The sequence below is a fragment of the Anoplophora glabripennis genome, unplaced genomic scaffold, assembly GCF_000390285.2.
Source record: "Anoplophora glabripennis isolate ALB-LARVAE unplaced genomic scaffold, Agla_2.0 scaffold5, whole genome shotgun sequence".
Classification (NCBI taxonomy): domain Eukaryota; kingdom Metazoa; phylum Arthropoda; class Insecta; order Coleoptera; family Cerambycidae; genus Anoplophora; species Anoplophora glabripennis.
Window position 1 is genome coordinate 322,685 of NW_019416525.1, and position 16,142 is coordinate 338,826.

At 36.0% G+C, this 16,142-nt stretch overlaps 5 protein-coding genes across 6 annotated transcripts; 4 read left to right on the plus strand and 1 right to left on the minus strand.

Moving 5' to 3' along the window:
• Nucleotides 1-133: 133 nt before the first annotated feature.
• Nucleotides 134-3,632, plus strand: LOC108907410 (probable chromo domain-containing protein LHP1). Its single transcript, XM_018711078.1, has 6 exons — nucleotides 134-485; nucleotides 1,066-1,167; nucleotides 1,228-1,347; nucleotides 1,456-1,689; nucleotides 1,749-2,020; nucleotides 3,157-3,632. The coding sequence occupies exons 1-6, from the start codon at nucleotides 249-251 to the stop codon at nucleotides 3,179-3,181; spliced, it is 990 nt and encodes a 329-aa protein (XP_018566594.1). The 5' UTR covers nucleotides 134-248; the 3' UTR covers nucleotides 3,182-3,632.
• A 1,543-nt stretch (nucleotides 3,633-5,175) lies between these two features.
• On the minus strand, nucleotides 5,176-7,173 carry LOC108907407 (actin-related protein 6). Its single transcript, XM_018711073.1, has 2 exons — nucleotides 7,071-7,173; nucleotides 5,176-7,011 (listed from the first exon to the last, which is right to left on the minus strand). The coding sequence occupies exon 2, from the start codon at nucleotides 7,002-7,004 to the stop codon at nucleotides 5,283-5,285; it is 1,722 nt and encodes a 573-aa protein (XP_018566589.1). The 5' UTR covers nucleotides 7,005-7,011; nucleotides 7,071-7,173; the 3' UTR covers nucleotides 5,176-5,282.
• A 430-nt stretch (nucleotides 7,174-7,603) lies between these two features.
• LOC108907402 lies at nucleotides 7,604-15,818 on the plus strand. Of its 2 annotated transcripts, none has more exons than XM_018711066.1 (10): nucleotides 7,604-7,780; nucleotides 12,520-12,655; nucleotides 12,996-13,308; nucleotides 13,357-13,923; nucleotides 13,976-14,270; nucleotides 14,427-14,673; nucleotides 14,733-14,991; nucleotides 15,054-15,185; nucleotides 15,255-15,553; nucleotides 15,606-15,818. In XM_018711066.1, exons 1-10 carry the CDS (start codon nucleotides 7,683-7,685, stop codon nucleotides 15,714-15,716), a joined length of 2,457 nt encoding a protein of 818 aa, XP_018566582.1. In that variant the 5' UTR covers nucleotides 7,604-7,682; the 3' UTR covers nucleotides 15,717-15,818. The 2 variants fall into 2 exon arrangements, with proteins under 2 accessions (XP_018566582.1, XP_018566583.1); XM_018711067.1 differs by having other exon boundaries at nucleotides 13,357-13,911.
• LOC108907405 (serine/threonine-protein kinase greatwall) lies at nucleotides 7,830-9,834 on the plus strand. The gene has a single exon (XM_018711070.1). It carries the CDS (start codon nucleotides 7,973-7,975, stop codon nucleotides 9,746-9,748), a length of 1,776 nt encoding a protein of 591 aa, XP_018566586.1. The 5' UTR covers nucleotides 7,830-7,972; the 3' UTR covers nucleotides 9,749-9,834.
• On the plus strand, nucleotides 10,504-12,377 carry LOC108907406 (mini-chromosome maintenance complex-binding protein). Its single transcript, XM_018711071.1, has one exon. It carries the CDS (start codon nucleotides 10,562-10,564, stop codon nucleotides 12,302-12,304), a length of 1,743 nt encoding a protein of 580 aa, XP_018566587.1. The 5' UTR covers nucleotides 10,504-10,561; the 3' UTR covers nucleotides 12,305-12,377.
• Nucleotides 15,819-16,142: the final 324 nt, after the last annotated feature.

The window sequence follows — 16,142 nt, forward strand, 5'->3', positions numbered from 1 at the left end:
ATTATTATTTAATGCTCAATCATACATACAAATCGTCTTGGAAAAAAAAATTTCAAAACTGTTGCCAATACATCAACCAAAAAAGGCCCAAAGCTGTCATTATTCTCCCGCCTAGTTACAGTTCCGTTTTTTGTTTTGGTAGAGTTGTTTGGGTCTTGGTGTTTGGTGGCTTGGCTTGGTGGCGTCGTACTGCAAATAGCATAAGCAAACCTAGGTATTCTCATCAAAATTTCTGACTAGCTCCAAAAATGAAGCGCAAAAGTGGCAGAAAATCTTCCAAAAAAGAGGAGGACGGTACCAATGGTGTCGACACTAAGTCCGAACAAAACGGTGACGCTTCTGATCGTGATGAAGAAGAGGCTCCTAAAAAGAGAAAGTCCTCGAAAAGTAGTCGAAAAAGCGTTTCCTTTTCTGCGAAAAAAGAAGAAACGGCCGTAGAATCTGAGGAGTCGGGGGAGCAGGATGATAATGAAGACAAAAAAGAGGTAAATGTTTATTGTACTCGTGTTATTCTGATATTAGGTTCTTTATAAGTTGGAAGAGGTTTTGTTATGATTTTCATAATGGAGGTCTGCTGGGATGGTGGGAAAATAAATAAAGTAGATTTTACTCTTTTTATTATTTAATAATTTAAACTTCACGCAGCTTAAATTGCTTAGTACATTTTTATATTTCATAATTTATAAATTGTCATTTTGACAGCTACTCACTTGAAGCAGGTAAAAATTTGATATTTAAAAATGTGCTTGTAGAGCCATATTAAATGGTGCCTAATGTTAAATTTTGCATACCAAACAAAGTAATAAAAATGATAAGATGTAAAGCCAGTGCAATTAATTGTTGATCAAAAGCTTGCAAGCAGTTATTACTGAAGATGGACTAAAAATCAAATAAATGTCATAGTAGTTAATAATTGTATTAAAATATGTTTATTCCTTCATTTATATAGTTTAGTGTAGTAATTCACAGATTATTTACCTTTCGTATAGTAATGATTAGACTAGTCTCCTTCATGAAAAAAAAATATTGCTCTTTTTAATAAAAGAGACTTCTGCTTTATTATAGGACAAAAAGTTATCGAAAGCCGGCCGAAAAGCTACTAAAAAGGAAGAAACCGACGAATCTCAAGAATCCGAAGAGCAAGATGATGAGGGCGATCCCCAAGAGGTAAGATCAAGAATAATTCTGATCATGATACAGTTTAAAGCGCTGTACACTGTTTTGTAGAGAAAGAAAATCTCAAAGAAGGGAAACAAAAAGCCTAAAACCGCACAAAAAGAAGAAGTTAAAGAGAAGGTTGGCCAGGAGTCTGACAACCAAGATGAAGACGATGAGACCCAGTATGAGGTAAGATCTGTTTAAATAATCTGTGCATATTTTTATGAGATGTAAAAAATATTATTTTAATAGTAATAAGGTTCAATGAAACACCGTATTACATATATTTTTTTCAAGGTCGAAGCCGTCCTCGACGAGAAGATCATCAAGGGCGTCCGCCACTACCTCATCCGTTGGAAGGGGTACGAGGAGGAGAGCGACACTTGGGAGCCGGAAGACACCTTGGACTGCAGCAGGCTGATCCAGGACTTTAAGGAAAACAAAAAGAAAAAGGTCAAGCCCGCCAAATCGCCCAAGAGGGAAAAGAAGGAGTCGAAGTCGGAGGAGTGGGACGAGAATGAGGCTTTCGAGGTAAACGTGTAACTTTTACGGAGACGGCATGACATAAAATGCCACGATCGGATTTATAGGTGGACAGAATACTGGAGGTGCACCACAGGAAGGACGGCAAACGGGAGTTCCTGGTGTCCTGGAAGGGGTACGGCAATTCCGACAACAGTTGGGAGCCCGAGGAGAACATGGATTGCAAGGACCTGATCGAGAAGTTTATGGTCAAAGTGGAGAGGGCTAGGGCGGTTGACGAGAGGGAGCTACGCGTCAACAGACAGCACGTCCAGAGATACACGTTGTGCACGCCCGACACGGGACGCAGATTAAGCAAACGTTTTAGAGGCAAGGAGAGGTTAGTAGACGAACGGAATGAAACGATTTCGTTACATTTCACTAAAAATCACTTTATATTTTACGACGAACGGAATGAAACGATTTTGTTACATTTCACTAAAAATCACTTTAAATTTTACGACGAACGGAATGAAACGATTTCGTTACATTTCACTAAAAAATGAAACTCAAGACTGCACTATAACAATTTTGTTAAAGGTTTTTTTTTTTTTTAAATTGGTAAAAAATGTGTCATTGAATGGATTCACCACTTTTCCCATCTTTCGGGCATTTCGGCCCACTTCTTGCCGTCTTCATAAGAATGGAAGTGTCCCTCAGCCAGACCCTGTTTTCTACACTTGGGATAATCGTAACGTACCCATTTTTCATCGCCAGTCGCGATACGATGCAAACAACGTTACCTTTTCCGCCGTCGAAGCAGCTGTTTCCACTTGTAACGGCTCTCGGCTTCATCTCGTACGATACCCAATGTCCTTGCTTTTGAATCATTCTTAATGCTTCCAAACGTATTGAAATCGTTGTGTGATCGACTCCTAACAATTCTGCAAGTTTGGCCTGACATGAGTCTTCGTGAAGGAATACCTCCAATTCGTCATCTTCAAACGGTTTCAGTGCGCGTTCTTCATCTTCAACATCGAAATCATTATTTTCGAAGTGTCTAAACCGATCCCTGCATGTTTGTGCACTAATATTCCCCTCGAATACTCTTTTTCGGCACGAAAGTCGGCATGTTTAACACTATAAAAAAAAATACTTTACACAAAACGGCGAGAACGTCCCCGTAATATTTACTAATTATTTTCTATTGCAATTTTCATCGCTCTCCGTTGATTTCAACTATTTATTTGATTAAAACATTTTTCTGGTATCTCGTACAAAAGTGGCGATTAATTTCCAAGGCATACTTATTTTTCATGGATTTTAAATCAAGACACATTTGTTTCACAAACTAGCAAAGCAGGCCATTTTTTCAACACCGTCATTTGTCAATGTGCACCCTCTATTATCTAGTTGGACAAGTTGAACTTGGGAGTGAAACTGCTAGATGGCGCCATCTAGGACTTCCACTTCTAAGTTCGACCTGTCTTATGGACTTGTTACGGTAAGTGATACGTTATTTTTTGTCCCATTCAGGGTGCAGTACCACGATGCCGAGTAACGAAGTAGTACAACAACCAAGTAATCATAAGTTACATAAATATATGTGTAATTCATTTTTTAGAATTGTATGATGTAACAAAATTTTTTATTAAAAGAGTTTATATCACCATACAAATAGGTTTATGTTTATAGATGTTTTTAGCACGTATCCGACCTGCGTGGTAGAACTTGAGGTTTATTTTGGCAACTTTAAGTGCAAATACATATATCTGTTTTCATTTATATATAAAATATAATTTCCTGTAGCAGTATATTTATGTAGGTACATATATAATTTTTTTTTAGGATAAAAATTTTTATTTCTGTGTAAAGATTATATTGTAAATTAACATTTTTCAAAAAATAAACATTACAAATGTTTGTTTCAATTCTGTTACCAGGATTGGTTTGGATAAGTATTTTTTATAAATTTTAATGTTGACTTGAAATAAATAAATTGTGAAGCTAAATTCTGAATTTTCAGTTCTTTTTTTCTTTCTAATTAAAGACAAACCCAAAAAGATATTTTTAAACAATTCGTTTTTTATATTTTCATATTTATACAAAATCTGTCTTTGATCTTTAGAAACACGTATCAATAGTTTATTTTCTTCAAATTCTATCGTAAAATGTAAATTTTTCTTTTTTAAACCGTTTTTTATTAATTTTTATACCCCAGCGCTGGAGAACCTCATGCACTTTAGTCGTAGCACAGGTACAATTCCACACCATTCGCCACAAATTACTTTTGCTTAGCACTCGAGCAGAAATCAGTAATGATAAATGAAATACACAAAAATAAACGGTCTGTTGATGCCTTCCAGTGATGAAAAATATTCAAAATCACAGTTAAATGTACTGTCTCCAATTGCGCAACAACAACTGATGTCCTTCGCTTCGTCACTGTTGACTCGCACTATCTCCCTTCGCGTGCACTGGAGGTTGCCTACAATTCATGTATTTGTAATTCATGAATATTACAGTGGTGGTGTACACGAGTATTAAAGTGCATTTTAAAAAACTAATTATAGCTATATACAGGGTGGCCAAATGAAAACGAAACAGAGCCATTTTCAGGAACCGCGTCAAGATTGTAAAAAAAACGCTCAGATCCGTCGATTTTAGATTAAAGGGGGACATTCTTTGCTGGTATTTTTGACTACGCTACTTTCACCCTCAAGCGAGGGTAAGCATCACCCCAAAATATTTAAATGGCATTGGGGGTTGAGGAATATTTCTTTTGAAAGCTCTTATAATTCTCTTTACAACAGACTTTAAATTTTATAATTCCGCACAATACTTATTAAGAATTTTTATTTTAAAGTTGAAACTTATGTACAAACAATTGGTATCGGTAAAAATGTCGGTCATTCGAGTTACGCCAATGGTATAAATTTAGTATTTCTTGCGTTACATTGGTTTCTGGCGATTTGTTATCGCTTTCATAAAAAAAAAACGAATGAATGCTATACACACACAATGAACGTAAAATTAGTGGATTCCAAATTATTTTCTAGTATTATTTGGAAGCGTTGGTTGGTAGTTTATTTAATTGTGTTTTTGAAAATTAAACACTGGTTTATTCCATTGCGGAAAGGGTAGATATCATTTCACTTTACTTTATGAACAATAAATGTGCGAATAGAACAGCTCAGCTATTTAATGAACAACATCAAGATCGACATGTCAGGAGGAAGTATGTTAGTAAAAAAATTTCAAGAGACGGGGAACGTAGCCAATAAAAAACGAGTTTCTACAATCTCGACGCAGTTCCTGAAAATGGCTGTTTCGCTTTCATTTGGCCACCCTGTATATATTTAATTACAACTTGTCCAGTCCGCCTTTTATTTGATTGATTTTCTTTGGTGGACAATTTAAATTTAATAAAAAATATTGTTGCTTTACATTTAAGAACGAAGATCACTTGTTCCTCTAATCAACTAGTAAAGTGAAATGAAAATTTAAAAATGTTTTATTTTCACTACAAATTGAAATTAAAAACAAGCCATTTAGAAAGTGATTTATTTATAAAACTTTTAAATACAAATCATAAGGATGTTCCTTTGAAAACGTCAAAAATACAAAATCTGAAATTTTAGGCATGACGAATTCCGTGGCATTCACAAATAGGATCCTGTTCCCAACGGAAATAACTCGATTGAGTTTGTTAAATCTTCCGAAACTAAGGCATCAGAATTCTCACGTTCATAGTCTCGAGTTATGGAGCTACTAGTTTTGACACTAGGTTTCCTAAGAGTTCTGTTTATAGCAATTTCTGGTTCAGACACAGGTTGAAAACTATCTTGGGATGTTTCTTCAGAGCCGGTTGCTAAGTCTGCCTCATCCGCAAGACTCACAGGAGTACCACTACCACTATTTTCTTGCGGCATCGCATTAGCAGTAGTACTTTCACCGTTTGTTTTAAGGTCGGGGGCATTTCCATTGTCGTGCTTTCCAAAAATCGTCCGACCTTTAATTTTATCTAGATATTTATAAATTTCAACCGATTTCTTGGGTTCCTCCTTTACAGCAGAGTTATCCGTCATCCAAGTATTAAATCTTTGTTGAATGATTGAAGAGCCAAGTTCCTCGTACTCTTCTTTTGTTACTAAAAAGTTTTTAAAGTCGGGAGTTCTCAGTAACGGTTTTCCACCCTTCCATGCGTAAGATATGGGGTCATCTGGCTCAAATACGTTCAACTCCCAAAGGTCAGGTAATTGCGAACGTAATTCGGTATACATTCTCTCCTTAAAACCAGGAAATTTGCAATTTCCGCCCACTAATACTACATTCTTCGCAAGTTTTTCTTGTTGATCCTTTGGACAGCTATATATTGACTTCACAACAGCTTCCGCTATACCCATACTTTTCATTCCGATGTCCGATGGGTGGAATAAAATTTCAGGAACAATGAATCTTTCATTATTCAACCTCAATATTTGACAGTTCTCCTCTTTTTCCTTTTGAACGGAATTGCTGGGATCTTGTATGTATCCCCTTCGGATATTATTAAAATCCGGTAAGACGTAATTCCGTACTATGTAATTTGTGTTTCCAGATTTCGCAGCCACTTGCAACTCTTTGTTTACATCTTCTGCTACATAACAGGTGTCTTCTTTCACTTGGTTTATAACATAAGTCTCTTCCATGACATTATACTGCCTGTAAGATATGATGTCCTTTAAATGATTTGTTAACAGTTTACCACCAACATTCAGCCTCCGAATGCCATTCAAATACTTATTTCCCTTAATGTAAGGGATGATGTGAGTAAAACTAAAACCGGTATCCACTACAATACAAGGTACATCATCTGAGAGTTTACGGTCTTCGGCATATTTTAATCTAACTAAATCCGTAGGATTTAATCGAAACATCGAAGCGACTTCGTATTCTTCGAAAAATATTTCATCTATGCAGTCTTGAATTGATTTGAAATTAAATAAAGGTTGTGTGACAATAACGGGGTTATCATTTATCGGACAAACATTTTTACTAAATACATAATCCCAAACTGGTTTCTGAACATCCCACTTCGTTATGTACCCTCTCTCACACGGTAAAAGGAAATAAAGACCAGAGCAATCTCTACATTCGTTGATCTGATCACCAATAAATAATCGTTTTCGCTCTGATTTTGCTTTCATAATACAATTAGGTATTAAAGTAGGACTTACATCACCAGAAAAGCCTGCTTTAATATTGTAAGCTCCACTATCAACTATAACAGCACTCAAGTTATCTTTTTTATTCGACTCTACTGGTCCAGCACTACTTCTACGCCTCTTTGCTCTATTCCTGTCCGATAGTTTGGAATAAGTTTTTGGTTCAAAATTCGACATGATTCTTCTGCAAATTATATTTATAAAATTACTTCAATTCATTTTTATATAACAAGTGTCCATTACACAGACTAATGTGTCCTTTTAGTTTAAAGAAAATAATTTGTACTAGTGACACATTTAACCTCAATCATGTCATTGTTTCATGTTTTGATTTGACTTTTCTAATTCCAATTCTAATCTAAACTAAACCGAAAATATCTTTGTTCGATTTTCAACCTCTTCTTCTTCTTCGTCATTTAACATGTTACTTGTTTTTCCTAGTTAAGAAGTGCTTTCCAATTGTTTAATATGTTCTTCGGAGCAGTTTGGGAACACTTCACTCTTTCTTTGAGTTTCAATAAACTGGAACATTTTACTCCTAAAGTGTTTTTGTTCATTTTACCTTGCTCTCCCACACTCTACCTTTTATAAAAGACTTAACTCTCAAAGTGTAAAGTTAAGATTCTTATTTGTTACTCTCTGATACATTCCAGTTGAAATTTGGAGTATTTAAATAGTAAAACAATAGAACACTTTAGGAGCAGTTCTCAGACAATTGGAAAGCAGCTAATTAATGGTATTTTCGAGTGTAGCCAACCGAAAGAAAATGAAAAATCGGTAAGCGTTTTGACGTTTTGACGTGATGTTAACGTGTTTAACAACAAAATTATGATTTAAGGAGGTGGTTTTGTTAATATGTGTGAACTGCAGTGGGATGCCTTAGCTGAGATTTATCTGAAAAAGCCGGAGAGTAATCGAGAAGTCATTTGTTTATGTACTAGGGTTTTTATACGGTAAGTGAATCTGTATCTGTCATCTGTCAAATATCCGACATGTTCTTATTTTGATATTTTCATATTCAAATAAGAAAACGGCTACCGAACGAAAATTTGTTTTTAAATATTATGAAAGAGTAGGTTTAAAATGTAACAATCTTACTGAGTAGCCATCTGTGAATTGTGTTGGTTCCTCTCTTTTATAGTAAAATGAATACAGAGAAAAATGAAAAAACGGAAACGATCACAAACACGTCTGCGAAACCGCCAGAAATTCATGATTTTTGTATAATAAAACCGATAAGCCGTGGTGCATTCGGCAAAGTGTTCCTTGGTTGTAAAAAGAATAATATGGATGTGATGTATGCCATTAAAGTAATGAAGAAAACTGAAATGGTAAATAAGAACATGGTATCTCAAGTAGTAAATGAAAGAAATGCCTTAGCGCTCACCAAAAGCCCGTTCTGTGTACAGCTATACTACTCTCTTCAGACGGCATCTTCAGTTTATCTCGTGATGGATTATATGGTAGGAGGAGATTTAAAATCCCTTTTAAGTGTTTACGGTTTTTTTGACGAACCAATGGCTTTGTTTTATGTTGCTGAAGTCTGTTTAGCTCTTCAATATCTACATCAGCGCAGCATCATTCACAGAGATATAAAGCCCGATAACATGTTATTGTCTAAGGAAGGCCACATAAAATTAACGGATTTTGGGTTGTCTAAAGTACATATCCACAGGGACTTGGAAATATCTGATTTTGAGAATTGTACTCCAAATTTATGTGCGAGGACACCTGGACAGTTGTTAAGTTTAACATCTCACTTAAGCTTTGGTTCTGGAAATTCAAAATACGTCACCAGTAACGCCAATAACAGTGATTTTATTTTCGATTCTAATTCCAATAGCACAAATAAGAATGAAGGTTCGTCTAGTTTTTCAGTATTGCAGGAACACAGCACTTCAACTATCTCCAAGTGGAAGTCTGAATTGAACGTATCCAATGTAGCTAAGCTACAGAATTGTACGGCACTATCGGGTATAACTTTTTTGTCAGCGACAGAGTTCAATAGTACTTCTCATTCTTCTTCTTATCATACATGCCAAACTACTCAAGTAGAAGAATCGCAAATTAGTACCTCATGTACAACATCGCCTGTAAGCAGGAAAATTCCAAGTCGTTGCGGTTTATACAAGTTACGAAACGAGAGGGAAAGGAAACGCAAGTACAGGTCTCCTTCGCCTACTTTTTCCAGGAAGGCTTACGTTAAAACCGGCCTTACTGGAGAAATGGAAATATTAAGAGTCGATTCTACTAGTCCACCTAAGGGGGTAACTTTCTCAACCCCCGTGTCTGTGCAAAAACCGAGTAAAACGAAAGTTATGCGATTCGAGTTGCCTAAAAACATAAGCAACCCGGATTGTTGTAAGAACGCAAACGATAATTTGAATACAGTGAGTCCTATACAAAATGAAGTTACCACCCCGAAAACCCCTAGAACACCATATCGAACACCTAAATCCGTTCGTAGAGGACAGTGGAGTTCCGATCAGAGGATATTGGGCACTCCGGACTACTTGGCCCCTGAATTGTTATTACGCAAGGGGCACAATCATGCTGTAGATTGGTGGGCTTTAGGTTGTTGCTTTTACGAATTTGTAACGGGTATTCCACCATTCAACGATGCTACGCCGCAGCAGGTTTTTAAAAATATTTTAGAACACAATATAGAATGGCCGACAGACGATGAAGCTCTTTCTGAAGAAGTTGTACAAGCCATAGAAGCTTTATTAGTGGATGATCCCGACAAGAGAGCTGGTGCTGACGATCTGATGGCAATGGCTTCGTTTCAAAATATTGACTGGGGCAATTTGTTGTCCGTGATCCCACCGTTTGTGCCCGATCCGTACGACTTGACGGATACCGGTTATTTTCAAGCTAGGAATGAACTGCTAAATTTTAATATTTCAAATTTTGACCTATAATAACTATTCTAGTGATGTGTGATTTTTTTTTTGCCTTTTGGAGTTACAAATGTTTACTTTTCTCCATTTGTTATGCATTATAGTAAATAAATTATTAATATACCCCTTAATAATGTTAATATTGAATATTTTATACTAATAAAATTGATAAAATATATTAGATGACAGTAAAGTTGTGCCGATTTTATTTTAATATGAAAAAACATATATGGATTAGTTGATGCAAATATGATATTCAATAAAGAAATTCAGCGGTTTCTGAAAATTTATCCGTGCAAATCAAACACTTAATTCATTTACAAGGTGGGCCAATTTCCCAAAAAATAAAAGGTGTAAAACTCAAATGGTAAAAACATCGTCTCGATTTGTTTGACAGTGCGGTTTTCACTTTGGTATTTTTTCCATAACTTTTTTTATTTGTGAAAATATTTGATTTGTAAAAAGGTTATTTTATTCAATTTTTTTATGGAGGTATAAGCGATATTTTTCTATAACCTTTTTTTTTAACTTGAATAAAATATTTTTTTTAAAAGGTACTGATATATATTTGAAATCCACGTAAAATTTCTTTTCAAGTGATTTTTGCATTCTTCAAGTACCCATTGAATATATCAAAATTGGTTCACCCTGTACATTTTTTCTAAAAGGGTTTAGTAGGAATATAGGTAGGTATGGATTATATTAAATCTCTTTCAATTTTAGTGATTTTAGTTTCTGTAAGTTGACCAGAGCATTCCCGCCAGTTCCAACCTAACTTCTATGATTTTTTATAAAGTTATTGTGTAGCAAAAGCAAATAACTTTATAATATAAAATGGACATATTTTCATGTACCCCTGAGATGTGGATAGAAGACGAGGACAACCTTTCAAAGTTACTTGAAGATCATAAAGTTATGGATAAAATTCCGCTATTAAATGTGAATGAACTTCATCATCTCAAAGATACAACCCTGGTGAGATTCCGAGGAATGGTTCAAGATATGCACAGCCCCGAATATTATCTAGAGAAATTTGAAATTATCAATTTAACGACTAGTGAAAAATCAGTTAAAAGTGGTAAATATCACGATGGTGCCGTGTCTAGCGAAGATGAGACCATAGATTTTAACAGCGATAAGAATGTAACTGCTGAAAGAGAAACTTATGTAGTCATATCGGTACCTGGTATAAATGATTGGGTTCAAGTAATAGAAGAAGAGAAATATAAAATTTCTTCTGACACTTCGGTGACTAATAAACAAGCCAAACGGTCTCACGAAGAAATGGAAACTGATGATATAGACAAAGAAAAACCATCGACTAGCACAGAGGATGTACCGAAAAAAAGTTGTACTGAAAATAGCATTGACACTAATCCCAAGACGCAAACTTTATCGAAAGAGTATATTTTAAATTTTCCGTTACCCACCCGAACCGGCAAAGCATGCCATTTGAAAGTCTACCGGGATACAAGTGAACTGAAGTTGAACGATGTTTATGAATTTGTTGGTTTTCTTGCTATTGATCCCATAACAGAAGCAATGTATCAAGAAAGTTGTGAAACTGACAACAAAATGGAGATGGAAGTACTTCATCCTCCTTCGTCTTTAGTTCCAAGAATACATTGTGTTAGTTTTAAAAAATTAAAACACAACAATCCATTATTAAACACTAAAGAGGATGAGTTAGATGTTAACAGAATTAATTTTATCCGAAAAGAACTGTTGATAGTTTTAACACAATTATTATTAGGTGACGAGTTGGCCGCAGAATATTTAATTTGTCATTTAATATCCGAAATTTATCTGCGTAGAGATCTTATGCCTCTCGGAAAGTTCTCATTGAACCTTTCCAATGTTCCAATGTTTGAAAATCTAGACTTCGCTGTGGAATTATACAAATTTATTGAAAACTTTATTCCTAAAAGTCATTACCTACCCATGACTCTGGAAAATATGAACGATCTTTGCTTCATTCCGAAGAAAGACTATGAGTGTAATCGCTTAACGTCCGGCATTCTCCAGTTAAGTCCTAACACACATTTAGTCTTGGACGAGACGAAATTAAGGGCCGGAAAGCTTAATTCGGCGGGTGTCAACAGTGTCAAAGCCATCGCCAGGGCTGTAAAGAATCAGAAAGTAACTTACGACTTTAACTACTATCCTCTGGAATTTGACTGTGATATTCCATTTCTCATATTGTCGGAAGGCAAGTCTTTGATAAATGTGGACGTTCATGTTGTGCTAAAACCGGAGAAAATTTGTTTGGAAACGTTTGCGGAAATTATTGTGGCTGCGAGGCACTTTTTAAAACCAGAACTGTTAAATGACATTAGAAAATTTCTCACGTTGGCAAGGCTAGCTAAGTATGAGATATCCGAAAATGTTGAGGAATTGGTGCAGAACGAATTCGTTAATATGCGGCAAAGGGGAGGTGCCACTGCGGACGATTTGCACAGCCTTTTAGTCTTGGCACGGTTGCTGTGTATATCGGAAGGAAAGAGTAAGCTCGACGAAGAGTGTTGGAAAAAGGCGTGCAAATTGGAAGAGCAACGAAAAGCAAGAATCACGCGATAATCCACTTTTTGATACATTTTTTAAATTATTTTTTATTGTTTTATATGTAAATACCAATAAATATTTTGCGTAACAGTTTTTTTTTTTCAATACCTTCTAAGAATAATATAGGAAATTTACTAAACTAAAAAAATTACCCCTCTTTGAATTTTAATCCTTAAAAATCAATCAAAATTTTGTATATGTCTGTGGACTAAAAAATCGCATTTTTGTAGTAACAAGAACATCTTGACACAAAATATATCTATCGAACAAAGTGCTTCTGAGGACGATATACAGAATGAGGAGGACATTTCTAACACAAGCGACACTCTGCCAAATTTACAAAGAAGCACCTCAGTCAAAAATGAGGTAGTTATTTCATGTTTTTTTTTCATATATTGTCTTTTTCTAATAAAAAAAAATCTAAGATTTAAAACTGCAAGATTATTTGATTGACTAAAAAAATATACTATAATGCAAGCCGTGTACAACTGTCTTCTTTCTGTTCTTTAATTTGTGATATACAAAGTGGTCCTAAGTTGTTTCATGATATTTTCAGGTGTCAAAATACACATAACATTTAAACTAATATCGGTATTTCTCAAAATTAGCCTATAATCTCATAAAATTGACCCCTGAATATATCGGGAGACAGTTTAGAGGCCATCGTTCATGAATTAACAGTGAAGTATCTTCTTCTGTTTATAAGAACGACCACGAGACTGTAAGCTGCTACTGTAGCGCATCTCACACAGATAACTTTTCCACCGACGAACATGACAGTCTGAGGGATACTCACGAGGTAACACTGATTAAGGGAATCCAGCAGAGCGACAGTGGCGCGGACCTCACAGAATACTTAAAGCACGATATTGAATCGGACTGGAACAAGTTCTGGTCAGTAAATGGCGAAAAACTGATTTGGCAATCCTGGATTGAGAAATATAGTGCCTATATAAATCCCGATTACCTTCAGCATGACCAAGACGCGACAAAGGAAAACGAAGGAGTTATTTTAACAGGTAAGGAATGTTACTTAAAAAATTAATTTTAATTTCAATCATTTTAAGGTACTACCGATGATAACAGTGTCAAATCGAAGCATTCGTCGAGAGCAGAAAAGTTCTTATTCGACGAAAAAGAAGTACAAAACTACAACACAGAACTACTAAGCAAGGAACTGCGTCACGAAGACAGACCCAGTTGCAGCCAAAGGAGGGACAACGACCTGCGAAACCGCATCCTCGTTCGCAATCTGTCTGGTAGCGACGAGAGGCTCTTCACTGAAGTTTCAGAAGGTTGGAATCCTTTGTCGCCCCTCAGCATAGACTGCGAAACGGAAGTGGAGAGGTTACTCAGCTCCCAATGCGGTTCGCACGCCAGTAGTTCCCTTAGAACCGTCGATTCTATGACAAACGTTACTCGCATGACCGTTTCATCATTGGAATTGAGCAATAGCACGTCGAGCTCGGATAGTTTTTCCTCTGTGAGTTCAGTTAACAGCTCCTTAAGTTCGGAAGAATCAGAAGAGGATTATCAGAGTCAGTGGAATATCCTTTGGAAAAGACATTATGAGGAAGAGTACCTACAACAGTACAATAAGTTTATCGAGTCGATGATAGAAGGTACCGTTACAGGTAAGCACGTGGGAAATTCACAAGGAAATGTATACTGTTTATTTTATTTTAGATTCGCTTGAGAAAACCAACAATCAAACAGGTAAATCTGCGTTGCCGAAGAAAACCACTTCTGCCCCGAATTCACTTAGTAAAGTGACGCATACCCTTGGTGGTATGTTAATTAATTTAAGCATACCCGACGATAAATCTGATATCTTTCAAGAGGATTGCAGTGAAGCAGATTGCGAGCAAAATGAAAACGTACAAATTGAGTTGGAGGACATGATCGCTTTAGGGCTGCCTACCTGTTTTGGTACCCAAAAGTTTAAAAAGGCACCTGGGGATAATTGCGAAACATTCAAAAGGCAAGTGTAAAATTTCTCCTTGAAATAAAATAATAAAATCAAATATATATGTTAATAGTGTTTGTTTAATGCCGTTAGAGTGCTTTCTTCTGCTAAATCTTGAACAATTGATTGGTTTAAACCATCAGTTTAACAAAATAACAATTTTCCTTCCAGTTTACTAGGAAAATCGAACAGTTTTGAGTCGAGCAGAAGCAGGATCAAAGCCGCCTTTAACCTCCTCGGAATAGAATTCCGGGAATCTTCCAATCAGGCCATGAGCGGCGAAGTGAATTATAAGATGAAACATATTCGTCTGCAGAACCGGCATTTAAAAATGCGCCCCGATCCTAATAAGAAACCTAAACATACCTATTTCGACGACGACGGCAATGCGCTGCCAGAACCAGAACATAGCGAAGAGGTCAGGATTCATAAAAATAAAACCTTAATTTATTTCATTACAATATTTTTCAAGTTTAGATGACATTCCACAACGTACTATCTGACAGTTCGGATAATAAGTTGAGTTCTTGCGACGAAGAAATTTTGCCGAACGAGGCGGTAACGTCCCCCAAATCCGAGGATAGATCCGAAGAGACACCCGTGCCAAAACGTAAAAAGAGGAAAAAGAAGCCTTCGTTCCCTCCGGAAATTAAAGAAAACGCCAGGTTGAGGAAGTACTGGCATAGGAGATTTTCCTTGTTCAGTAAATTCGATCGAGGAATCAAATTGGACGAAGGTAAGAATAGTGCTTCGTCGTTATTCGTTTTCTTTCGTTGGATGAGATTTATTAATTTTTAGAGAGTTGGTATTCAGTCACACCCGAACAGGTAGCCAAGCACGCAGCCGAAAGATGCCGCTGCAACGTAATCGTTGACGCCTTTTGCGGAGCTGGCGGGAACGCAATTCAATTTGCTCTGACATGCAACCAAGGCAAGTCTTAAATTCATAAAAAAATATACAATAATTTCTTGATAAATTTATTAATTTACTATTCTTTAGTTATAGCGATTGATATTGATCCCAAAAAAATTGAGCTCGCCCAAAACAACGCAAAAGTATACGGCGTGGCCGATAAAATACAGTTCATTGTGGGAGATTTCTTTCAACTGGCCGATAGTCTGAAGGCGGACAAGGTGTTTTTAAGTCCCCCTTGGGGGGGTCCCACTTACCTCAATCAACCCATGTACGAACTGGAAGAAATGCTACAACCCGTTCCCCTGTCGCAATTGCTGGCAGCCGCCAGGAAGATATCGTTGAACCTGGCAGTTTTCCTTCCCAAGAACAGCAATACTTATGCTGTAAGTGACTGTGAGTGTCATGGTTGGGTTAAATAATAGTTTTTTTTTTTAGTTGGTGCACGAAGCTGGCGTCGGCGGTAGAGTGGAAATCGAGCAGGATTTTCTGAATAAGAAATTAGTGGCCGTTACGGCGTATTATAATGATCTCATAAAGGAAAAATAGGTTAATACTAAATCAAATTTTAAATCAAATATTTGTATTTTAAGTTTTAAACGTATGATGATTGTGTTCATATCTTCGTTTCTATATAAATAAAAAAATATCCCAGGTTTTTCATTTCCCCGATGTAAAAAAAAAATTGCGTTTCGGAAATTAAAGAATAAAATCTAGAAAACACTAGTGTAATCAGAAATAAAACATTCTAAAAAGTGATATAAAAACAAAAATGTGAGGATAGTCGAAAAAAAGAATAAAAAGAAATTTTTAAAGTTTTTAATAAATGTAACGCAAATTTTTTAATAAAAATTGCCTATTTAACGCAATCTAAGTCGACATAAAAAAAGATAACTATTAGACGAGTAATTATTACTGAAAATTCAATTATAATGGACGCCTCACTCGAGCATAAAATAAATAAAACCTCCACAG